Raw genomic sequence first — 26,709 nt, 5'->3', positions numbered from 1 at the left:
AGTGCCATACTCACATGACAAAAGCTAATGCCATAGCCAAATTCAGATAGACTAAAACTTTATGACACTGGTTTCAATAAGTAGACCATATTTGACTTCCATGGGATGGGGCAGGTGGGAGGGGGGATGGAAAGAATGGCATTTCAATTCTTGCATTAAAACAATGATGTTTTAATTTAGAGTAAGATGAATTACAACACTGTTAAAAATACATTAACTTTTTAATACAATTTCCCCCACACCATGATCTAACATGCACTGACAGTTATGCCTTCATTTCTGAAGCACACAAATACCCTGACTGGAGCAGACGCAGCATATTCATCACAAGAATTAAGGGATTTTTATTCCAGTTATTATAACATGGTAAAACAGTGGTAATATCAGGCAGGAAGACCTTGCACCTGGCTCATTTGTCCACAGTATTCCCTTGTACACCTCTAACAGCCCCGAATTGCATTCGTTGCTGGGTTAGATAGGAGATATGCTCTGTAAATCTGTGCACGAATCACATTCACATGACAGGAGCACTGATGCTCCAAAACAAGTGATTATTTACTATTGAGTCTAGGATGTTTTTTCCAAGAGTGTGATACCTATTATTATTTCACTATACTTCACTACAAAACCCAATCTCACCAGATCTGTTTTGTTAGAACGACAATTTTTTTTTTGTGTGGATTTGCAGTCAGGTGAGCCCTCCATTCTCCCACTCCTAGCAACTGTCTTCCCTCCTCCCAGTCTGTAGAATCATGGAGATGGGCCGCACTTTTGGCTTAACACGACCTGAAGGAAATATTGGCGGTTTTCAATAACTTGGGCAGCAGCCCATTGTCATTCCTATTTAGTAAAAGGTCACTTGCACCAATGATTCAATCCACACTTCGGGAACCTACCTGATTTAGGAAGGGGAATGTATGATGCCTGAGTAGAACAGGGCATGAAAATAAAATTAAACCCAAGCTATGGTCAATGGTATGTTTCGTATACATGTTAACAACTCCACTGTGTACGTGAGGGCCACTTAAACATTTAACCTTAGTTTGTACCTCCCCTTGCAAACACGTCTGTGATGTCTTCCTGCTTTCTAAGCGTGAACTGTATTCCCCACAGTGATCTTTGAGGCTTACCGAGTGAATCCGCAAGTGAGATAATCTAACAGCTTCATTTGCAGAGCAATATAGATCATTCTGGGAACTGAAACTGTTGGTTTTGTACGACAAGAGCAATAACTAGAGCAGCTACAATGCAACTCAAAGCGTGTTTGCAAGCTCCCTTATGTGGCGTTTTTTACATTCGTGATGTCAATTTTACGTTTAGCCTAAGGGCCAATAATAGACTCGTGCAATATTCCGAACCGTAGTGAGAGCTTTGTGCACAATGCCCCGTTGCTCAATAAGTGTTGGCATGCCTGCTTTTTTAAGTGTCCATCGCACAGAAAACACAAAACAAATTAACAACGCAGTGACTATAAGCTCCTCTGACGACAGCGCGGGTCGACCACGCGGTCCCGTGTTCGTCATTCACCCTGTTATGGCAGGAAGATCAATTCATGATGAGATGGAGGTCAGAGAAAGGGTTGGCAATCTGGCTGGAATGAAATCTCGCTCCTTTTCTTCATACGATAAATGTGATACAGTCATGTGCCAACTAGAACTGAGATGCACTGCTTGGGTCACACTGTAGTAATCGTACAATGGAGGGGTCACTCTTGGCACCTTTAATGAACTCTTCAAGAGACAATTTACCTGGAAGAAATTTGTAAACAGGAAAGTGGTGTATTAACAAGCACTCTATTCTGAAAATAGAAGACATGAACCATGAAAGTGGAATGGTGTATTCAATACCAATTTTTGTCCTTGTTATTGGCAAACAAATTCTATTCTATTTATTTATTTTTTGAGATACAACACAGAATAGGCCCTTCCGGCCCTTCGAGCTGCATGCCTAACAATCCCACAATTTAATCCTAGATGAATCACAGGACCGTTTACAATTACCAATTAACCGACCAACCGGTACGTGTTTGGACTCTGGGAGGAAACCCATGTGGTCAAGGGGACTCCTGATAGACAGCAGCAGGAATTGAACCCGGGTCGCTGGTACTGTAAAGAGATCTGCTTACCACTACGCTACCGTGCTGCCGGATGACTGAGGGAATGAGTTAGGAATGATGAAGGGCAGAGTTTTATTTTGGCAAAGTTTGGTAAAGTATGGGGTAAAATTGACCAAGGAATGCTATTCGAGCAAAAAGTACCCATAAACTCAGGTAAAAGAATGGATATTTTGGGAAAATTTCCTCCTCGTATCTACCAATTCATGTTCACAATAAAAAAAGTCTTGGAGGGATTGCTTTTTCAGTTGTCTGAAACTCAGTTCTTCTGTATGCCATGTGAAAAATATGGTCAAAGCCAACCAGAATCGCCACCCTCCCTCTCCCACAAATTACGGGGCGCACTATGCTGGAGGTGTATGTGACACCTGTTACATTAATATGCCCCCTCAGCAGGTGGGAATGCAATAACAGCAAGTCCAAAACTACATGGCTTGATTTAGTGATAAAGTCAATGTGCTCATTATGACAAATATGATTTAACACGTGGCACAGTAGGGTAGAGGTTAGCACCAGAATTGAACTGGAGTCACTCTACTGGAAGCATCATTGTGGCTTTATCTTTCATCTTTTAACTTGCCTCTACATTTTAATTTTCTTCCTTCATTTGCAATTCGTTTCTGGATTTTTATGGAATGAGGCATTACCCATGAGTCCTCTCCTCTTTCCCTCTCTCTAATGGTCCAGGCTCCTCTCTTATCAGATTCCTTCATCTCCAGCCCTTTACCTTTCCCACCCAGCTGGCTTCACCTATCAACCTTCTAGCTATCCTCCGTCCCCTACTCCCACCTTTTTATTCTGACGTCCTCCCCCTCCCTTTTCAATCCTGAGGAAAGGACTTAGGCTGAACCGTCGAATGTTTGTTCATTTCCACAGATGCTTCCCGAGCTGCATCATTTTGTGTGTGTTGCTCTGGATTTCCAGCCACTGCAGAATATCTCGTGTTTAAATATTCCCTGTAAACTTTATTTTACCTTCCTGTTTATGCAGCTCTTAGTCCATCGCCTTTTCTACACAGAGCTCAATTCCTACTGGTTTTCCTGTTCATTCCAGGGGTGAGTTCTTATGCAGAGTATTAACAGCAGTACACACAACAATGCTGGAGGAATGCACCAGGATCTGTGGAGAGGAATGAATGCTTTGAGCTGAAACCCATCACCAGCACTGAAACGTCGACCACAGATGCTGCCTGACCTGCTGAGTTCCTCCAGCACGTTGCGTCTGTTGCTCTAGATTTCCAGCATCCACAGACTCTTTTGTGTTTATGATTTACCACTCTACAGTTAACTAGTTCACGTAAAGGGATATGAACACATAAACCTGGGAAAATGCCAGTAGGACTTCTGTTGTGAAGATTAATTATGTAAGGAAGGTAGAAAGTTTCAGATTCTCTATTGGCTGTTACCATCATTATTTGTGTCCATCTGTCTGAAGATTTTATCTGTTCTTTTCTCTGGTGTTGCTTCATCATCGGGCATCTTCATAACCGTGGACACCATCTTGTAGATTGCCTGTCAAGACAAGAACATATATAAATGGTTCAATATTCATTGCCCAACACACAGCTGGCACCGTTCCTCACTCACTCTTTCTTAGGGATTGATATCAAAGAAATCCAAGAGCCAAAAATGGTCCAGGTGCTGGAAGCTGAAACGAAAAGCAAAAAAAATCCTGGAAATATTCAGCTCTGGCAGCTTTCCTGGGAAAAGAAACAGTACATATTAAATTGCCGATCTTTCATCAGCGTTGAAAGAATGGAAATCTGGGATATCCTCTAGGTGCGATGCCTCAAAAAGGTGGCATTCATCATTAAGGACCCCCATCACCCAGGACATGACCTCTTCTTATTGCTACCATCAGGGAGGAGGTACAGAAACCTGAAGACACACACTCAATGATTCAGGAACAGCTTCTTCCCCTCTGCCATCCGATTTCTGAATTGACATTGACCCCATGAACTCTACCTCACTACTTTTTTTGCACAACTTATTTGGTTTAATTTACTGTAATACAGAGATTTTATTATTAGGTTTACAATGTAGTGCTGCTGCATAACAACACATTTCACCAAATATGCCAGTAATATTAAACCTGATTCTAATAAACAGAGAAATGGGTGCAACCTTGGATAGGAAGTTGAAGGGAAAGTCAAGTGAATGAAAGGGAAGATGGAGACACAGGAGACCACAGATTCTAGTGTTATGTCTCCCGTAACTGGATAACTTACCAGCAAAGATAGAGAGGTCCGTTGAAGTCTGATGTCACTATTTTCAAACGTTTTTATTTATAAAGGGGCACAAAAGTAAGGTTAATGCAAACATTCAAATAATGCACATCACCAATACTCAATCTAAAGCGCGGGTATAGTAATAATCATCATTAAGAAGTAATCTCAGCTGTTGTCTAGGGGATAATATTTTTGTCCATTGGAAATATAAAAAGTCATTCAGAAGTCTGCAGACTTTAGCCTTTTGAGGAATCGTCGAGTTTCACGTGTTTTAGAGGGATCGGTGAAAACGAAAAGAAAACTTGCCCAGTTCTTTATGAAGCCACTCCGTTAAATCAGGGGAGCGTTGTTTTCCCCGTTGTTAGTTCGAAGTCCTTCTCGGTAGAATCAGCCACCCGCTCCCCAGGCAAAGGAGTTAGGAGCGAACGTGGCATTGAATGGCTTCCAGCTCTCCCAGGAGCGTTGAGCGAGCGAGTTCTTCTGGTGCGTCGCTGGGGTACTGCCTCCTGCAGTCCGTTTTTATCTTGACTTGCAGAGTTGTAGATGTCCATCAAAGTAGGGTGATGCAATCTCCACCCCCACATTGCCCGAGGGTGTCCATGTCCATGGTAGCTGTCATGTAGCAGGGACACACAGGCGCCTCTAAGAACAATGGCCAGAACCGTTGCATTGTCTCTCACTTCCGAGACCCGAATTAATAGCGATCTTGCGATTCTCCAGAAGGAGGGGGCTGCTCCCGCTCCTTCGGCCCCTCAGAGCTGTGGTACCTTCATAACACTAGAATCTGTAGCAAATAAACAAACCGCCTGAGGTTCAGGCAGCATCTGTGGAGGGAGATGGACAGTAAGTGTTTCAGGTCAGGATCCTTAATTAAATGTTTAAGTTTGTATATAATTCCACACCCTTTGCTGAAGCCTTACTCCTAGGGTTGTGGAATAGTGCTATTAATTGTGCACTATTCCACAAAAAGAGGCACTGGAGAGGTTAGAACTTTGTTTAGCTGGGGCAGGAATGGAGAAGTTGTGATCTGCAGAGGTGTGGGGTGTCAGGGGAGATGAAAAGCCCTGGTGTTCTGGTGGGGTCTCAATGCTCTAGTGGAGGTGGTGGGGGGGGGGGGGGGGGTGGGAGGTCAAGTAATGCAGGAGATACCATGCCAATCTCCACGGCGACAGACCTGCTCGGGAGGCCCATTTCAAGTTGTTCTGATATAATCGTCACAAGTGTATTTATTGCCAAAGCTACCCCGCCACCTTCCATTCGGCAAAAACAAATCTCCCTCCGCACATCACCTTTACACCCTGCCCCCTTTCACCTTAAATGCATGTCTTCCAGTACTCGATATTTCCAAACTGGGAGAAATGAGTTTGACCACCTTGTCTCTCAATCTTATAAGCTTCCGTTATGTCTCCCTTTGGTCTCTGAGGCCAGAGGAAACAACCTCTCCCGAAAGCTCGTGTCCTCTAATCCAGGTAGCATTATGATAAACCTCTTCTACAAAAAAAAACTGTCCGATTGGAGCAGGAACCACATCAAAAAGACAAAATAGATCATAATAGACTTCAGGAAGACTAAAGGTCTCGAACAAGACCCACTATTCATAAGTGGTGAGATAGTAGAGAAGATCTCCATTTAATACACATAAAATGCTGGATGAACACAGAAGGCCAGGCAGCATCTATGGAAAAGAGTACAACAGTCAATGTTTGGGGCCGAGACCCTTTATCAGGACTGGAGAAAAGATGAGCAGTCAGAGTTAGAAAGAGGGGGTAGGGGAGGACCTCAGCTAAGACAGTATGACTGAAGAACAGCTTCTTCCTGACGGCTGTGTTGCAGCTGAATAATGCTACACCTTGTCTTGCCAATGACATTTGAGTGTTATGGACTACCAAGGTCACTTGTTGCATGTAAATATGGAAATTAAAACAAAAAATATATATTTTCTAAATTAAGCCGTACTGCAAACATTGTAAATACCTGTTTTGGCACAGTCTGGAGTAGAACCACAGTCTCGTTGTCTTGAGTAATGACAATAAACCTCTATTTTATTCCACAACCTTTCTAAAGCTTCCACATCCTCTTTGAACTTTGAGTATTGTGTGCAAATCTGGTCACTCCATTACACAGTAAATTTTATTGAATCAATAAAAGATCCACCAGAGTGTAGAAGACCACAAATTGTGCAAGTGCAAGTATAAATAAATAGTAATAAATAGCGAATCCATGAGATAATGAGATAAAGAGTCCTTCAAGTGAGATCGTTGGTTGTAGGAACATCTCAATGGATGGGCAAGTGAGTGTAGTTATCCCCTTTTACTCAAGAGCCTGATGGTTGAGGGATAGTAACTATTCTTGAACCTGGTGGTGCGAGTCCTGAGGCGTCTGTACCTCCCACCTGATGGCATCAGTGAGAAAAGACCATGACCTGGGTGGTGGGGAATCTCTGATGATAGATGCTGCTTTCCTATGACAGAGTTTCATGTAGGTGTGCTCCAAGTGTGTCCTAACCAAATCACTGAGGAGTGCAGTACAATAAAGATTTGGGAATACCCAACCATAGTTCCTTGGAAGTGGTGTCATGGGTAGATAAGATGGTAAATGGCACATTGACCTTCACAGATCAAAGTTCAAAGCACAGGAGTTAGGATGTTATATTGAAGTTGCATAAGATGTTGGTGAGGCAAAATTTGGACTATTCTATGTAGTTCTGGTCACTTACCTACAGGAACGATATCAATAAGATTGAAAGAGCACGGAGAAAGTTTACAAGGAGGTTGCCAGATCTGGAGGACCTGAGTTACAGAAAGAGGCTTTTTTTCCCTGATCATAGGAGAATGAGGTGAGAGTTGATAGAGGAATACAAAATTAAAATGGATAGATAGATAGGGTAAACACAAGCAGGCTTTTTCTAGTGAGGTTGGGTGAGACTAGAATTAAAGATCATAGACTACAGGTGAAAGGTGAAATAGTTAAGAGGAACTTCAGTCAGAGGGTAGGGTGAGTGAAGATTGAACTGCCAGCAGAGGTTGTGGGTGCAGGTTGAATTGCAACATACGGGGGGTGGGGGGGGGGGGGGGTCCCAATCTTTTATGCCACAGACTCCTACCGTTAATCAAGGAGTCTGAGGACCCTGGGTTGGGAACCCCTTAAAGAGAACTTTGGATAAGTACATGGATGGGAGCGGTTTAGTCCAGGTGTGGGTCAATAGGACTAGGCAGAATTTAGCATGGACTAACTCAACCATAGGGCCTGCTTCTGTGCATAGTGCATATGACTATACTGCCCAGGCTCCAGCAACCTATATATCACCTGCAACATACTGACCTGCCCGTCTACACTCCTTTCCGCATCATTTACAGACAGAAGCCTCCGCACCCGCCACTGCAGAACACCACACATCATGGTCCACCAGGCAGAATAACACCCTTCCTCTTCTACTCTCTGAATTCTATGGCCCTTGTGCAAAAATGTACAATGTACACAAACACCTCACTGAAGCTGTGTCATACTCTACCTGTTAGTACTTCTACATACATACAGTGCTAGAACAGTTGTGGCAGCGCTGTAGCATAGTGGTTAGCACAGTGTTTTACAGGCGAGGAGACCTGGGTTCAATTCCCGCCACTGCCTGTAAGGAGTCTGTACATTCTTCCTGTGACTACGTGGATTTCTTCCGGGTGCTCCGGTTTCCTCCCACAGCCCAAAAACTATTGGTAGGTTAATTGCTTGTTGTGAATTGTCCCGTGATAAGGCTGGAATTAAATCTGGGGGTTGTTGGGTGGCACAGCAAGGGCCTGTTCCGCGCTGTATCTCAGGTAACAAATAAATGCATTGGGTGGTAACTGCATTAAGTGTTCACACTTCGCTCAGGATTATTGTTTGTTGTGCTCAAAGTCACTGTGCTGAGAATATTTGTTTGCAGAGCTTTCAGTGACATTGCAGAAATATCAACATTTACCAGCAGAGGGCGCTTTGGATCCAGATTGTATGTATCGCATCGCCATTCAGTTCCTTGTTACACAAAATGCCATTCTTCATTCAGTTACCACTAAGCTGAAACTCATGGATTAGAATCCCAAATTATAGCAAGGGGGTCATACACTATATCCATGGATATGCTGAACACTGCACAAGAAATTGTTGATTTCATTAGTCACATACAATGATCATCATCATTATGTGCCCTGTCTTATGACATAGGTGATCACGGTCTTCCCATAATCATGACATAGGTGATCACGGTCTTGGGAAATTTTTCTACAAAAGTGATTTGCCATTGCCTTCTTCGAGGCAGTGTCTTTACAAGACGGGTGACCCCAGCCATTATCAATACCCTTCAGAGATTGTCTGCCTGGTGTCTGTGGTTGCATAACCAGGACTTGTGATGTGCACCGGCTGCTCGTACGACCATCCACCACCTGCTCCCATGGTTTCATGTGACCCTGATCGGGGGCCAAGCAGGTGCTACACCTTGTCCAAGGGTGACCTGCAGGCTAGTGGAGGGAAGGAGTGCCTTACACCCCCTTTGGTAGAGACATATCTCCACCCCAACACCCAGACATTAAATAAACACACAATACACATGCACAAGTATTTCTAAAATTCAGTTTCACCATGAATTGAAGCATATTCAGCTCTGATAAACATGATCAATAACATAATTGATCATTTACTATTTAGGTGCTTTTCCTATGGAGACACAAATTAGGGCGCCACAGTAGCCTATGGATTGTGCCACACTATTGCAGCTCAGGGGGTCAAAGTTCGTAGTTGAACACCAGTGTCTTATGTAAGGAGTTTGTACTTCTTCCCTGTGAACATGTGGGTCTCCCCTAAGTGCTCCAGTTTTCCTCCCACAGTTCAAAGGCGTACTTGTTAGCAGGTTTATTGGCCATTGTAAATTGTCCTGTGCTTAGCTTGGGTTAAGTCTGGGACTGCTGGGTGGCATGGCTTGAAGGGCTGTGAGGGACTGTTTCACACCACATCTCTAAATAAATACAAATTATGCTTAAGGTGTTCGCTTTGGACTGATTTATTACTGTTGAAAGCAGAAATTGTTTCAACAACTGTCAAAAGAATGTTTCCCAGGCTCTTTAAACAAGAACGTGGGAAGTTATAGGAGGGTATTAATCTTCCCAGTCTGAGAAGGTAGGAAAGGAATCAGCCAGCATTTCCACTGTCGGTCAGCAATCCTTGCCACAAGATGCTGGCCCATTATCAGGTTACACCAAGACCCCAGCTTTTCTTCCACTGGCGATCACAGCCAATGAACGGGGCCCTTTGAAGAATTTGGGTGTCAGGGGTAGAGATGCATCTCTGCCGAAGGAGGTGTAAGGCGCTCCTTCCCTCTACTATCCTGCCAGTACAGCCTTGGGCAAGGAGTACCACCTGCTTAGCCCCCGATCAGGGTCATGAGAAGCCATGGGAGGAGGTGGTGGATGGTTGGACGAGCAGCTGGTGCTTATCACAAGTCCTGGTTTGCAACCACTGATGCCAGGCAGGCAATCTCTGAAGAGTAGTGATAATGGCTGGGGTCACCCATCTTGTGAGGATGCTGCCCAGAAGAAGGCAATGCCAAACCACTTCTGGAGAAATATTTGCCAAGACAATCATGGTCAGGGAAAGACCCTGATTGCCCACGTTAGATGACATGGCACATAATGAGCGAATGAACTTTGAAGAATTTAAATTCTTTAACTGATATTCTTGCACCCAGAACTCAGCTAGTGGTGCTGTCAGAAAAATCCAAGTGGGAATGGAATTGCGGCATTCCCAACAGGATGAGTTGTACCCCTTTTCACTACTTGGCCTTCACAGTAAAATTCCAATAATCCCACTTACACAATACTTTCAGAATCCTGATGGCTCTGCATCTGGCTCACTGGGTACAGTGACCTATGTCTGTAATAGTAAAACCTGACTCTGATTCTGGTATCTTTAGTAAACTAACATTCCTGTTCCTGCATTCAAAGTAGATCATATTATCAAAGTACATATATGTCACCATATAGAATCCTGAGATTTGTTTTCTTGTGGGCATTCTCAATAAATCTATAGAATAATAACCAAAACAGAATCAATGAAAAGCCACCCAACTTGGGTGCAACCAGAGTTTAGAAGACAATGAACTGTGCAAATACAAAAATAAATACTAATAATAATAAATCGATGAGCAATAAATATCAAGAACATGAGATGAAGAGTCCTTGAAAGTGGGTCCAGTGGTTGTGGAGACATATCAATGATGGGGCAAGAGCAATTGAGTGAAGTTCAACATGTGGTTGAGGGGTGGTAGCCGTTCCTGAACCGGTGATGTGAGCCCTGTACCTTCTTCCTGACGGCAGCAGCAAGAAGACAGCATGTCCCGGGTAGTGGGGGTCCCTGAAGATGGATGCTGCTTTCCTGCAACTGCGTTTCGTGTGGTTGGGAGGGGTTCACCTACTTTGGACTGGGCTGTATCTGCTACTTTTTGTAGGACTCCCCATTCGTGGGCATAGCCAGTTAATATACTCTCCACTACGCGGACAGACCCAGTTACGTTTTTGCTTCCTTTAGCCCACCAGGATCCTGGCTCCTGCACTCCATTTATCCCACTGGGGCTCGGGTTTCCACACCTCCTCAAACTCAGCATGATCCCTTTCACAAGCACAGGAGTCCCGGTCCACGGGCAACCTTCAATTCCCTAGTACCCCAGTTTCCAGCACTCCCTGTAAACCCACAGGGAACCTACTTCCTGCACCCCCTTTCAACTTACTGGACTTGCTGGAAAGTTTATTATACTGTGCATAGAATCTAAAAAAAGTGAATTTTAAAATGCATGTTGGAATATTAGTGGCAATAACACCAATAGTCTGGGAGATATGCTTGTCTGGTGCGACTGAAGGCCTGAGTGTGGCAGATTATCAGAGTTTTACAGGACCTGTATTTAGTTTGTACAAATGAAACCCAGTGTAAAGATATTAAAGAACTTGCACACACAGATCCTTTGAGGTCAATAAGATGGTGACCCTAATCAGGGCACGTGATGTCCTGATGAAGGGTCTTGGCTAAAATGTTGACTGCTTATTCTTCTCCATAGATGCTGCCTGACCTGTGGAGTTCCTCCAGCACCTTGTATGTGTTACTCTGGATTTCCAGCATCTGCAAAATCTTTTGTGTTTACAACACTGAGTTGTACCAGTTTTGGCTTTCTGTTATTCAATGCAAAAGGGAATTTGTACAGCACAGCTGACTCACAGTGCATTTCCCCACATCAAGAAAGCTAGCTGGGAGCAACTTGGTCCTTGCCTGTTCCCTCATTCAGTCAGACCGCAACTAATCTGCTTTTTGACCTGACATACGAAAGCCTTCAAACTTTTCCTAAATTTCCAAATGACATAACCTCAATTACAATTCAGTGGAAGAATCAGAATCAGGTTATATATATACTAGTTAATAAGCAGTGCAAGCAAAGTAGTGAGGTAGTGTTCATAAGTTCAATGTACTCACTTTGGGCCTGTACTCACTGGAATTTAGAAGGATGCATGGGGATCTCATTGAAACCTACTGAAAGGACTAGATAGGGTGGATGTGGAGTCGATGTTTCCTTTGGTGGGGGTATCTAGAACTAGAGGGCACAGCCCCAAAATTGAGGGGCCACCCTTTAGACCAGAGGTACGGAGGAATTATCTTAGCCAGAGAGTAGTGAATCAGTGGAACGCTCTGCCTGCAGTGGAGGCCAAGTCCGTGTGTATATTTAAGGCGGAAGTTGATCGTTTCCTTATCGGTCAGGGCATCAAAGGATATGGCGAATAGGCAGGTGAGTGGGATCCGGGATCAACCATGATGGAATGGCGGAGCAGACTTGATGGGCTGAATGGCCTGTTTCTGCTCCTATACCTTATTGTCTAATGTTCTTTCAGAAATCTGATGACAGAAGGGGAGGAGGTGTTCCTGAACCACCGAGTGCCTGGAAAAATGTTCTTGATTTCCATTACACTTCGATTGAAAATCTGATAATGCCATCTGTGAACTTCTGAGGCGTAACTCCAAGGACATCAAGGGTTCTTCTTGTCCCATAAGCACCACCTTAACAAGCAAGCTTGGATTCATTAGGGCTGACCAAGAAATTTGAGCCTTTATTGCTGTGGTGAAAATGGAGACAGATTCCAACACCAAAGCACAACTGTGGAGTAGAAGCTCTTCTTCAAATGCTTTTCAAACAGAGGGCAAGGTGCTGAATATGAATGGCCGGTCTGTTCCTGCAGTGACACTCTTGGCCGGCATCAGCTGAGTAATTACATGTACAGCCGCACAGTACTCTGAGGGCGGGTAAGTCTGCCATTTCAAGAGGGCACAAATTACCTTCATCACATACAAGCACTCCCAAGTCAGACGAGTGCCCATTTGATCCCAGCAGAATATTAGCACAGTCAGGAGTTGCGCTGTATAATAGGCAGACCTCCTAATCCCAGAGTGATGTTTTAATTCAGCAAATATAAATTATTCTCTTCTTATCAAATTCTTTCAACCATTGCTGAATTTTTAGAGGTATGTGAGCAAAGCTTGAAGCTTTCCTAAAGTACAGCAAAGTTCCTTGCGATAAATTTCATACAAAACCAGTCTGGAGAGTCCTCCTGTGTAGCCTGAATCCCCACTAGTGGCACTGGAATACTTTAAATCAGCTTAGGAGTGGTGAAGGTCATATCTGAAGTAATAAGGTTCTTCAGTGTCAGGAGAAGCACCATAAACAAGAGCTTCCTGATGCATCCATAGCAATGTGATACAAGTTCTCCTGTATTCTCAATCTTTTTTGACCACTTTCATTTAGAAACAAAGTGTAATCCAAATTCTAGCATCGTCCTGTAAAACATGGGCAAAATCCTGCTAAATTAACTTTTAATCATGTACATCCATAAAAATCCTGATCTCTCTCTCTTTCTCTCTCTCTCTCACACACACGCATGTGCGCACACACTTCTTCGGTTGTCCATCGGAATTCGATGACGACGTCCACTACTTTAACAGTGAGATCTTTGATGACTATACAGTCCTATCCTGGACCCACAGGTGGTTAATGGTGGCAACCATGGCTGCATTTCTCCCGGCTCTCTTCTGCTGTCTTCTGGTTGTTCTTTCCATCTCCAGAATACAAACCCCGTCCCTACACAGCTGTCGCCAAGTATTACGGTCAGCAGCAACATCCTCCAGGTCCTCGGGTCTGATCTTTCATTTCCTTAAAGCATTCTTCACCTGATCCTTATAGCGCTTCTTCAGCCCTCCAGCTGAGTATCGACCATGATGTAGCTGGCTGTATAACACTCTGTGGGGTGGCCGACATGGGGGCATCCTTATCACGTGCCCCAGCCACTGCAACTGACGCTGGGTGATCATGGCCTCAATATTTCACACACACACACACACACACAAAATTTCTTGCCAAGCTAATTATATAACGTTATCAATATGCAGGATACGGTTTCCTTTCAAGAGCATAAATGGACAAAATGAGGGATTGATTTAACTCAGTTGCCGCAGAGCTGGAAAGTATAATGACATGGTTAAGGATTTCCTGATATTCGGCAGTCCTAGTATTCCGCAATCCATGCCAGCTCAGTTCCTGGAGGGTAGTTACTCACTGCCACCTGACTAGATGACTGTGGATGTCCAAGCACTGAAGTCCAAGAAGAACTAAGCTGCACATTTATTTCTTCATTTCTTGAGACATAGCGTTGAAAAGGTCCTACCAGACCTTCGAGCCACAGAACAATTTATAATGACCAATTAACCTACCAAATGCTACATCATCGGACTGTGTAAGGAAACCAGAGCACCTGGAGGAAACCCACGTGGCCATGGGGAGAACACACAAGAACTCTTACCAGCAGCGGCAGGAGCTGAACCCTGGTTGTCTGTGCGGTAAAGCGTTGAGCCATACTGCTGCCATACTGACGGTCAGCAATTCTTAACGGAACGCTTGACCTCAGTCAGGATGATCGGTCCTTGACAGGGAAGTGAACACTTTTAAAATCAGCAAGTTCAAGCTCCAACTCCAATTTGGACACGTGATCTTGGCCGACACCGAGGGAGCATTGCATCAGCCAAGACTCACTGCACTGAAGCTCTAATCATCCATACTTTAAAGCTCATTTAGCTTCGAACGTATCAATTTAGATGGCTTCTATGTCTTAAATTACAGTGGCCAAATCTTGATTGTTTGCAAACTGGTTCTCATGACAACTAATGCAACAACACTTGTGATAATTACCTATAACGCATTTTGAAACATCTTGAGATATAAAAAGGCTTTTTACATCTGCAAGCTTTTCATTCTTTCAAATCCATGATAGCACTAATATTATTCTTCACTTCATGTCTCTCAGAATGCCAATTGAGACAAAAGCAAATAGCTATCAATAGGCTGCACAATTATCACTTCAAATGGCAACGCTGCATTTAGTAATTTGGGGAAAAGAGCAGCTCAGGTATAAGACCATTTGGCCATTTGGCCCATCGTGTCTGCATCTCCATGTCATCATGGCCAATCCATTTTCCCTCTCAGCCTCAGTCTCCAGTTCGTTGAACCAAGTGGTATTGGACCACGATAATGAAAGGCATGGGCCAGATTAACCTGGCTTCACCATATAAGCCTATCCGCCATAGCAGTTCATACATCACCACTCAAAACTCTGTATCCCTTCATGCCCTGACTAATCAAGAATCTATCAAACTCTGCCTTAAATATACCCAATAACTTGGCCTCCACCTCTGCTTTAAATATACCCAATGACTCGGCCTCCACAGCTGCCTATAACAACAAATTCCATGGATTCACCACTCTCTGGCTAAAGAAATTCCTCCTCAACTCTGCCCTCAGCTCTTTATTGTGATGCCGTGTCCTCTGGTCTTAGCTTCCTCACCTTTGGAAATATCCTCTCCACATCCACTCTGTAGAGGACTTTCAACATTCGATAAGTTTCAATGAGGTCACCCCTGATTCTTCTGAATTCCGGTGAGTTCAGGCCCAGAGCTATCAAACGCTCCTCCATATGATGAGCCTTTCAATCCTGCAATCATTTTTGTAAAACTCCTTTGAACAACTGACAATCCTTTAAACTTCCAACACAGCATAGCCTCGCTGCTTGCTCAACACTTGCTTCAACGTCAAAACCACACCATCTGCAAAGTGTTCATTTGTGTCCATGATTCATTATTGCATGGTCAGCGATCTGTGAGCCCAGGGACACCACAAACACAAAGGACCACGTATCCTCACCTCCTGCACACCCATAAAAGTTTTCTGGAATGATGCAAGACAAGCTGGAAATAGTGATTACACATCGCTGCAGGAAAATGCACTATCAATTTAAATTGAAATGAACTAGAAAACATTGGTTCACAGGGTAATACACACAAAATGCAAGAGGAGCTGAGTAGGTCAGGCATCATCTATGGAAATTAATGAACCATCGACGTTTCGGGCTGAGACCCTTTATCAGGAAAGGAAAGGGTAAGATGACAAAATAAGAAAGTGGTGGGGGGGGGTGGAGGGGAAGGAGGACAAGTTAGAAGGTGATGGGTGAAGCCAGGTGGGTGGGGGATTGGGATGAAGAAGCTGGGAGGTGACAGGTGGAACAGGCAAAGGGCTGGAGAAAAAAAAATCTGATTGAAGAGTGGACCATGAGAGAAAGGGAAGGAGGAGGGGCACCAGAGGGAGGTGATGAGAAAAGTGGGGGAATGAAGAAGGAAAGAGAGTGGAAAAGCACTTGAGGCTGGAGAAATCGATGTTCATGCTAGTGTACAGGAAGTTGGAGGCTACCTAGATGGAATATGAGGCCCTGCTTCTTCAACCAGAGAATTATATTCTGTGTGGGAGAAGAGAAGGCCATGAAGCAACATGCTGGAATGGGAATGTGTACAGAAATTAAAATTCACATAATAATGTTGAAGAAAGAGATGTGCTGTTATAGCAACCAATTAGGAAGGCAAATATTAAGCTAGTCTTTAGTGCTTGGAAGTTGGATTTAAGAGGTCTTGCTGCAATTGTCCAGGGCTTTAATGAAAGAACATCTGTGCCAGTAAGTGTACTTTGTGACTCAATACCAAGGAAGGGTACATTTTCCCTTGAGATAGTGTATAATTAAAAAGACATAACATTAGCAATAAATTGCACTTCAAGAGCAAAGGGTCAATAAAGGATTAGTTAATGATGCAGATATTTTTAATTTTTTCCAACATTTATGAACAGTTAATGTATCTCCAAGGATATATCAATCTCTTCAAACTAGAAATAAAATAAGCACTCACTGAAGCAAATTTCATTAAAGCAATTAGATTGAGGACTCAAAGTCATAAGGTCAGAAGTAGAAAGTTTCAAAGATAGAAGAAGAACTCTTGTAAACACTCACTTGCACAGAATCAAATGTGCCTCCATGTTTTGCTGGTTGCCTCCAACTCCTTATTACAAATGCTGCATTTAAGCAATGAGATTATTTATAATTTAGATATTCAGAAACAATGTTCTAAATATTTGGTAAGGGGAAATCATGGTCATAGGAAGTCTGCCTGAATTTTACAAGAATACTGATGGGACATAAGCAAAGTACACTCATTGACCACTTTATTAGGTACTCCTGTACACTAGCTTGTTAATGCAAATATCTAATCAACAATCCCCATATGTAGCAGCAACCTAATGCATAAAAGCATATTGTCAAGGGGTCCATTTGCAGTTAAGACCAGACAAATGTGATCCAAGTGACTTTGACCATGGAATGTCTGTTGGTGCCAGACGGGGTGGTTTGAGTATATCAGAAACTGATGATCTTTTGGGATTTTTGCACACAACAGCCTCTAGTTTACAGGGAATGGTGAAAAAACACACAAAAAAAAAACTGAGTTGAAATTCTGTGGGCAAAAATGCCTTGTTGATGTGAGAGGTCAGAAGAGAATGGCCAGACTGGCTCAAGCTGACAGGAAGGCGACAGTGACTCGAATAAACATGGGTTACAGCGGAAGAGCATCTCTGAATGCACACCACGTCGACCCTTGAAGCAGATGGGCTACAGCAGTAGCAGACCATGAACATACTCTCAGAGGCCACTTTATTAGGTGTATATAATAAAGTAGCCACTGACTGTATATAGTACAGATAGAGCTGTCAATTGTTTCAGGCCAAAGTGCATTGCAGGACCTCCTACTCAAACAGCTTCTCACTCTCCAGACTTCAACAATGTTAATATTCAGTGGGGAAACTCTTATTGGACTAGGCCAACTGCATCTTTGGATCATACTGCTACTTGGTTCTTCATTTGGAGGGCTTGTTTAGTTCCAAATACTGTGACAGACTTTGACAGAAGGCAAAACTAAGCAACGGAACTTCTGTCAAAGCTGTGGGGAAATTTAACCATTTAAATCTCTCTTAGTGTGAGACATCATGCCATAGGGCATTGGAGCAGAATTAGGCTATTCAGTCCATTGAGCCTGCTCCGCTATTCCATCATGGCCGATCCCAGATCCCACTCGCCTACCATCCTACCATCTCGCCATATCCTGTGATGCCCTGACTGATCAGTAAATGATGGACTTCCGCCTTAAATACATGCAGGGACTTGGCCTTCACCGCAGACTGTGGCAAAGTATTCCACAGATTCACTACTCTCTGGCTCAAAGAATTCCTCCTTACCTCTACTCTAAAGGGTCGCCCTTCAATTTGGAGGCCAGGTCCTCGAGTTCTTGAGACCCCCACCACAGGAAATATCCACCCCCCATCCACCTGGTCTAGTCCTTTCAACTTTCAGTAGGTTTTAATGAGATCCCCACGCATTCTTCTAAATTCCGGTGAGAACAGGCCCAAAGCTGCCAAACACTCCTCATATTTAATCCCTTCATTCCTGGAGTCATCTTCGTGAACCTTCTCTGGACTCTCTCCAATGACAACACATCCCTTCTGAGATTTGGGGCCCAAAGCTGTTGACAAATGTGGCCTGACTAATGTCTTATAGAAATTCAGCATTATTTCCTTGGTTTTATATTCTACTCCCCTTGAATGCCAACATTGCATTTGCCTTCTTTACCACAGACTCAACCTGTAAATTAACCTTCTAGGAGTCTTGCACGAGGACTCCTAGGTCCTTATGCACCACTGATGTAAGAAGTGTCTCCCATTTAGGTAGTAGTCTGCACTATTGTTCCTTTTACCAAAATGCATTATCATTCATTTCCCAACACTGTATTCCATCTGCCACTGTCTAGGTCCCGCTGCAATTGAATTGCTTCCTCAGTATTACCTACCCCTCCACCTATCTTCCTATCATCCGCATACTTTGCAACAAAGCCATTGATTCCATTATCTAAATCAATGACAAACAAGGTGAAAAGCAGAGGCCCCAATACTGACCCCTGAAGAACAGCACTAGTCACTGGCAGCCAAGAAAAGGCCCTTTTTATTGCAACTCACTGCCTCCTGCCTGTTAGCCATTCCATTATCCATGACAATACCTTTCCTGTAACACCACAGGATTTTCTTGTTACGCAGCCTAGTGTGTGGCACCTATCAAACGCCTTCTGAAAATCTTAAAGTAAATTACATCCACTGCCTCTCCTTTACCACCTTGCTTGTTACTTCCTCAAAGATAGAACCATAGAACACTACAGCACAGTACAGGCCCTTCAGCCCTCCCTGTTGTGCTGACCCATATAATACTTAAAAAAAAGTACTAAACCCACACTACCCCATAACCCTCCATTTTTCTTTCAACCATATGCCTGTCCAAAAGGCTCTTAAATACCCCTAAGCTTTTAGCCTCCACCACCATCCCTGGCAAGTCATTCCAGGCACTCACAACCCTCTGTGTAAAAAAAAACTTACCCCTGATGTCTCCCCTAAACTTCCCTCCCTTAATTTTGTACATATGCCCTCTAGTGTTTGCTATTGGTGTCCTGGGAAACAGGTACTGACTATCCACCCTATCTATGCCTCTCGTAATCTTGTAGCAGACTTGTAGATCTCTAACAGACTTATCAGGCAAGATTTTCCTTTACAGAAACCATGCTGAGTTTGACTTATTTTATCATTAATCTCCAAGTACCTCGAAACCTCATCTTTAATAATAGCTCCAACACTTTCCCAACCACTGAGGTTAGGCTAACTGGCCTATAATTCCCTTTCTGTTGTCTCCCTCCCTTCTTAAAGAGTGAAGTGACATTTGCAATCTTCCAGTCCTTTGGGATCACATCAGAATCAAGTGATTCTTGAAAGACCATGACCAATGCAAGCATTATTTCTTCAGCAACTCTTTCAGGACTCTGGGATGTAGTCCATCTGGTCCAGATGACTTATCCACCTTTAGACCTTTGAGTTTGCCTAGCACCTTTTCCTCTGTAATAGCAATGGCACTCACTCCTGCTCCCTGATACTCAATGCACTTCTTGCACACTGCTAGTATCTTCCACAGTAAAGACAGATCGCAAAGTACCCACTAGGTTCCTCTGTCATTTCTTTGTCCCCCATTATTATCTCACCAGCATCATTTTCCTGTCGTCCAATATCAACTCATTTTACAACTAAAAAAAATTTTGGTATCCTGCTTTACCCCTGGCTAGTCTGCTGCATTTTTTCATCTTTTCCCTTCTTGTAGCTTCTTTAGTTGCCTTTTTGTTGGATTCCAGATCATCCAACTTCCCACTTACTTTTGCTACCTTATGTGCCCTTTCCTTGGCTTTTATGCAGTCCTTAACTTCCTTTGTCAACGACGATTGCCTACCCCAGCCATTTGCAAACTTCTTCCTCTGTGAGATTTATTTATCCTGTGCCTTGTGAACTATTCCCAGAAACTTCAGCCATCCCTGCGCTGCCTTCATCCCCACCAGTATCCTCCCCCAATCCAGTTGGAGAAGCTCCTCTCTCGTGCCTCTGTAATTCCCTTTATTCCATTGCTGTACAGATACATGTGAATTATGCTTCTCCCACTTAAATTGCAGTATGAATTCAATTACATTATGATCACTGCCCCCTAAGGGTTCCTTTTTGCTAAGCTCCCTAATAAGATCTGGGTTATTACACAACACTCAATCTAAGATAGCCTTTCCCAGAGTAGGCTCAAGCACCTGTTCTAAAAAGGCCATCTCGTAGGAATTCAACAAATTCCCTCTCTTGCGATCCGACACCAACCTGATATTCTCAATCCCCTTACATATTGGAGTCCCCCATTACAATCATGTCATTACCCTTATTACATGCCTTTTTCAGCTCCCTTTGCAATCTCAACACACATCTTGGTTACTACTTGGAGGCCTATATATGATACCCATAATGGTTAGTGTATCTCAGAAATTGCTGATCTCCTGGGATTTTCATACATACAAATCTCTAGAGTTTACAGAAAGGGGTGCAGAATGTGGTACTTACCCAGTGTAAGTATCTACTGAAGATACCATAGATTCGGGACTACAGAGCGCACCTGATTAAAAGCCGCACGCTCTAATTTTAGAAAGAAAATCAATTTTGTACTTGTACAGGCCGCACCGGATTTTAAGCCGCAGGTGTCCCACGTTGTAATATGAGATATTTACACAGAAAGATATTACACTTGAGGATTTTTTAACTTTTAATTAAATCCATATGGTAACATAAACAAATACATATTGCAAATGCTTTTTTTTCGAACAGTGCCTGTAACGCAGCTACTTTTAAATATACATACGTATCGGTAACACACAAATTACGTTGCGTATACTTTTTTACTGAACAGTGCACGAACAACATTCCAATATCTCCTAACGACTGGTAAAAAAATATATATATACTGCAGCCTACCAGGAAAAGTTACTGATCGCCTTCTTCATCTTCCTCCGCTATCTTTGTTTGAGTGAATGTGCGGAAGTTAGCAAGCTTTTCCTCGTGGTCGGGAGGGAGCTGCTGACACAGAGTTGTGCGTACCCTGATGGACAGGCCTTTTCGTCTCATAAATCTAAAACACCACGATGGCCCACCTCTAAAATCTTCGATTTTCATTTTGGTGGCGATTGCTTTAGTCTTCAGTCTGATCTGCACGGTGGAAACACCGCGGCCGCCTGCTCTCTGTGTGTTAACCCAGTCTTCAAGAAAGTTTTCAAGTTCGGGCCATCTGCTATGATTACCTCTGAAAGCTTTTGTCGTCTTTTTGCATTGACTCAGTTCTTCACGCTGGCGTCTCCACCGTCTCACCATCGATTCATTTATGCCAAGATTATGTGCAGCAGCTCGATTTCCTTCTTCAACCGCCAGATTGATCGCCTTTAACTTAAAAGCTGCATCATATGCTTTTCTTCGCGTGTTTTCCATGTTGATGAGGGTGAGTACAAATGACTGATTTACAATAATTTAATTGTGAAAGCGCGCTTGATTTATTGTACAATTTCATTGGACCTCTGTGAACTACTCATCAATTTTATTGGTCTACTGTTACGAGGCAAAATGTTTTTGGCGGCATGAAAAAAAAACATGCATTAGCCGCACCGTTGTATAGGCCGCAGTGTTCAAAGCGTGGGGAAAAAGTAGCGGCTTATAGTCCGGAATTTACGGTAATTAAAAGTTAGTGGAAAAATAGAACAAAAAATCTCACAAGCTATTAAAACCACTAAACTGAAAATAAGAGGATTAAAGCAAAACACCTTCCATGTTCTGTTGGATGAGAATTCTCACTCATCCGAGTGGTTGATAGACTCATTTCCGTTCTGAATAGCTCGAAGGTTACTGGACTCCAGACAAGGAACTGAATTTCAGACGTGGTGACATCAATCAGTTGAAGAAGTCTTACATTCAAGCAGATCCATGTCTTGCATGAGGGTGCAAAATGCCGGCAGCCCGCTTTAGAAACTCCAGCAGAGGTCAGCCACAATCAAGTGGGTTACAGCTTGTGCTATGGTTGACGGATTAAAACAACGGCTCCTAACCTTCTTTATGCCATTGACCCCAACTATTAACCATGGGCTTTATGGACCCCAGGTTGGGGACCTTTGGATTAATAGAGTCTAACTACTTCCTAAAGGACCCTAAAAGGGCCAATGAGTGACAAACTAGCAGTACATAAGCTATGCTATGTTTGCACCCATACCAGAGTTAAAAGACAAATACTAATCTAAGTACATCATTATGCTCTTGCATCATGGGTAAATTTGCTACTCTGGTGCAAAGTACACACAACGTTTAGGACATTCCACCAAAACAGTGTTTCCCAGCAGTTTTTATGCCTTGGACTAATACCAATAAGCAAGGAGTCCATGAGCCCTTGATTGGGAACTTCTGCATGAAGAGTTGAGGCATGTCAGCTCAATAAAACTCCAACAGGATATAAAGGTTTGTGAAGTATAATTGGCAGATGAAGAAGAAATAATTCAAGAAGCAAAAGCATGGGATATATTAAAAAGTAAATTCCAAGTTAAACAGTTGTGTAAATTCAATTAAATAAAATTGCTTCAAATAACTGCATGACCATTTAAATTATTCAGCTTCAACTGTAAATTTACATTTTTCTTATTTCTTTGCCGAGAAAAACTCCCCAAAATAAATTATTGAACAGTTTAATGGCTTATTCAGCAGTGAAATGAACAAGATTAATATCTTAGCTCCTTTGAGACAGCACACTCATTCTATAGCAGTGTTCTTGAACAAAGTGAGCGACTGAAACGTATGTTATTTAATACATGAAAATAACACAAAAACAGAAGTTGTGTATTCGGTCTCTCACGTCTACCCTCTCACTCATTCATCTGCCTGTTACGCTGCTGGCGTTTATCCAGCAATAAAGCTCTTCCGTCTCTGTCTCTTCGTGGGCATCTTCTCTATTGTGCCCCAGGTGTGGTTCAGAGCCCTCATTTCTGGCTCTACGGTACAGCGCCAAGTTCTCTTTGGTCTCCAACGTTTACTCCGCCCTTGCTGTCTTGTTGACGCAGTTGGTCTCTTTTCTCCTCTCGTGCTCAATCCACCTCCAACATTTCCTCATGTGATTATGGCCTTGGCCTCTTGATGACATTGAAGGAGTCAGGCATGATTGGAGACTTCTCTTGGCTAGAAGGTATGAAGAGACAGCATCCTCAATCATCTTCCTCCCCGTCTTCTCCCAGCTCCTGCCAACAAAGGTTTTTCTGCCCTGTGGTCTCTAGAACTGTCCCCCAATTCTACTATCCCAATTGGCTGACACCACATTCCTAAGTTGAACAACAAAGCCTCTTATCTCAGCTCAAACCCAACCAAGCTGAAAGCAGAATTGACTTCTCTTACAGAATTGCTAAAAGGAAATGCCTACAGTATAGCAGTAAAAATCTTAACCAGGGCATTACATCTAGAAGTGTCTTGCTCCAACTATGTAGTGTTCTGGTAAAATAGCATCTGGAATGTTGTGTACAGGTGAGCCTCGTTACCTTAGGGAAGATATTTTTATGATATAATGAATGAGGTGTTGATTCATCAAATTAATTCATGTTGTCATGTTGGTCAAACAGCAAGAAATAAAACAGATCTGACCTGTACTTGACCTGTAAAAGAATGGGAGGTGATCTTATTGAAGCGTACAGATTTTGTTTTTAAACAGGATTTGACAAAGTAAATTCAGAACCGAAATCTCCCTTGGTTGTGGTGGTTTAACCCAGGAGTAGGTGGCTGGTCAAAGGGTCATAGAAAAGTACTGCACAGATACAGGCCCTTTGGCCCATCTAGCCTCTGCCGAACCATTTACACAGCCTACTCCCATTGACCTGCACTGAGACCACAGGAAGAGAGAAAAGCATTGTTTAATGGAATGAGACCACAGAACAATCCTTTATTGAGGGCTTTAGATGTCCTGAACATGAAATATAAAGTTGGTATGCAAATACAACAAATTATTGGAAGGCAAATACGTTGTCCTTCTGCTAAAACTGTGTTGGACCACACAAAAATATCCCTTTGTGCAGTCTTGGCCTCCTTATTTCAGGAGGGTCAGTTTTGCCTTGGAGGCATTTCAGAGGAGGTTCACTTAGTCTCCTGGTATGAAGGAGTTGCGAGGAAAGAGTCCACATATATTCATTACGTTAAGAATGAGAGTGTCTTGGCCTGAAACAGTGACTGTTTACTCTTTTCCATAGATGCTGCTTGACCTGTTGAGTTCCTTCTGCGTTTCGTGTATGTCGCTTTGGATTTCCAACATCTGCAGACTTTCTTGTGTTTAAGGATGACAGATGATCCTTTCAAAATATCAGCCTGTAGAGCCTGACAGGATAGATGTAGAGAGGATGTTTCCCTCATAGGGCAATCTAGGACTAGGGGACAGAGTATTAAACAGTTGCCCCTTTAAAAGAGCAGATGAGGAGGAATTTTTTCTCCCAAAGTTTTGTCAATCGTTTGCACTCCCTGATGTAGAATAAAGTCCAATCACTGAGCATACTCAAGAGCAAGGAAGGCAGATTTTAGGTTTGCTGAGGAGTTTAGGGTTATGGGGTAAACAAATAACCACCAGTCCAAGGCCAAGTTCAGCTGATGATCTCAGTGAAGGACAGAGACGATCCGGGAAGTGGGGGAGGCAAGTGTAAGGGGTTGTACGACTCACTCCTGCAACTTCTTTTATGGACTTGCAAACTTATAGTGATAAGAAAATCATGTAAGAAGACATAAATACACAGGAATTTCCAAGAACCATGTGTGATTTAAACTTTCAAACAGAAATTCTGAGGTCAAATTTTATTAGTTAACATTTCAAGGCAGGACAACAAACGGCAGGCCAAGGGGACCCAGCTAACAGAGGCAGAAATGATAACTCAGAAGATATGATATCCATAAGTTTAGCTTATTTGGCGTCCATAATTATCCCTAATTTGCCAGGAAGTTTGATCTAATGGTGCAATGATTATATTTGACAAAACAGTCAAACATATTCTGGTAAGTCATTCTCATAAAGTTTGGCAAGAAGGAAAGCCAGCACATTTTCAATTATAACCACTAGTGTCTTTTTTAAGTGAAGCACATATGGTCAAGATTTATGCGATGCAATGCATCTGAACAGATTCTTGATCCCTTTGGATTGCCTGCAATATGACATGCTGTTCAATTTATTATTAATCGGTTGCCTCGGTCAGTTCTAACTGAAGGCTTTATGGTGATTGCGCAACATTGGGAAGTTAACTTGCAAAGATCTCCTCATCACAGCCGCCTTCAACCTACCACCAGCTAAAGCAGCTTTAATACATGAAGAATTTAGTATGGTACAGATTATTAGTTTTCAATAGGTACATTTAATGTCAGAGAAATGTTTACAATATACATCCTGAAATTCTTTTTCTTCGCAAACATCCACAAAAACAGGAGGGCCCCAAAGAATGAACAACAGTTAAATGTTAGACCCCCCAAAGCCCCCCTCAACTCCCCCTCCCACATGTATGCAGCAGCAAAGCATCAACCCCCCCCCAAACCCCACCAGCCAAAAAGCGATGGCAACCCCCACCGAGTATTCAAGCATGCAGCGAATCATCAATACAGACATAGGCAGTACCCCAAAGACTACTCGCTTACCTGGTAATTCAACATACCACAGGCTCTCTCTTCCTATTAAGGGAAGACGAGGAGTCCCCGTTTCAGTGACAGTTCATCATTTAGAAATTTGTACTGGGCCTAAGCCTCCTCTGCCATACACAATCTTGGCTGGTGGGAGTGAAACCCCTTGAAGATGACATTTCCAAATGAAAAATCAGTGATCAGAACCAGGTTTAATATCACTGGCATATGTCGTAAAGTTTGTCTTTGTGGCAGCAGTACAATGCCATACATAATAATAGAAAAAAACGGAATTACTGTAAGTATATATTAATGTATATATAATAATTAAATGAAATAAGTAGTACAAAAATAGAAATAAAGAAAGTAGTGAGGTAGTGTTCATGGGTTCAATGTCCATTCAGAAATTGGATGGCAGAGGGGAAGAAGGTGTTCCTGAATTGTTGAGTGAGTGCTGTTAGGCTTCTGTACCCCCTTCCTGATGGTAGCAATGAGAACAAGGCATGACCTGGGTGATGGGGGTTCTTAATGATGATTCTTTTTGAGGCATCGTTCCTTGATGATGTCCACGATACTACGGAAGCTAGTGGCCATGATGGAGCTGACTGAGTTTATTTCAATCCTATCCAGTAGTCGCACACCCCCCCCCCCCCACCTCAATGCGAGACGGTGATGCAGCTGGTTAGAATACTCTCCAAGGTACATCTGTAGAAATTTGTATTAAATGGACCCCCCCTTAATTTTTTAAATTGTTACTCCCAGCTCTAGATTATTCCTTAAGAGGAAACATGCTCATCTTTCACCCCATTAAGACTTTTCAGAAATATGGAAAAAAATCACTTTTAAAGTATGTCATTAATTTATGATTCTATTGAAAGATTGTAATCC

General features: G+C 42.9%; 1 protein-coding gene across 2 annotated transcripts in view; it reads right to left on the bottom strand.

Annotated features, from left to right (window-relative positions):
* Nucleotides 1–235: 235 nt before the first annotated feature.
* LOC132383356 (hippocalcin-like protein 1) overlaps nt 236–26,709 on the bottom strand; it is a 143,728-nt gene continuing 117,254 nt past the window's right edge. For both annotated transcript variants that reach the window (XM_059954250.1, XM_059954251.1), the window contains exons 4-5: nt 3,519–3,624; nt 236–1,748 (exon numbers count right to left, since the gene is read on the bottom strand). In XM_059954250.1, the coding sequence (XP_059810233.1) occupies nt 1,651–1,748; nt 3,519–3,624 (204 nt within the window). In that variant the 3' untranslated portion in view covers nt 236–1,650. The remainder of the gene's footprint in view (nt 1,749–3,518; nt 3,625–26,709) is intronic.

This window comes from Hypanus sabinus, chromosome 30 (genome assembly GCF_030144855.1).
Source record: "Hypanus sabinus isolate sHypSab1 chromosome 30, sHypSab1.hap1, whole genome shotgun sequence".
NCBI lineage: Eukaryota > Metazoa > Chordata > Chondrichthyes > Myliobatiformes > Dasyatidae > Hypanus > Hypanus sabinus.
This window is presented reverse-complemented; position numbering and strand designations above follow the sequence as displayed.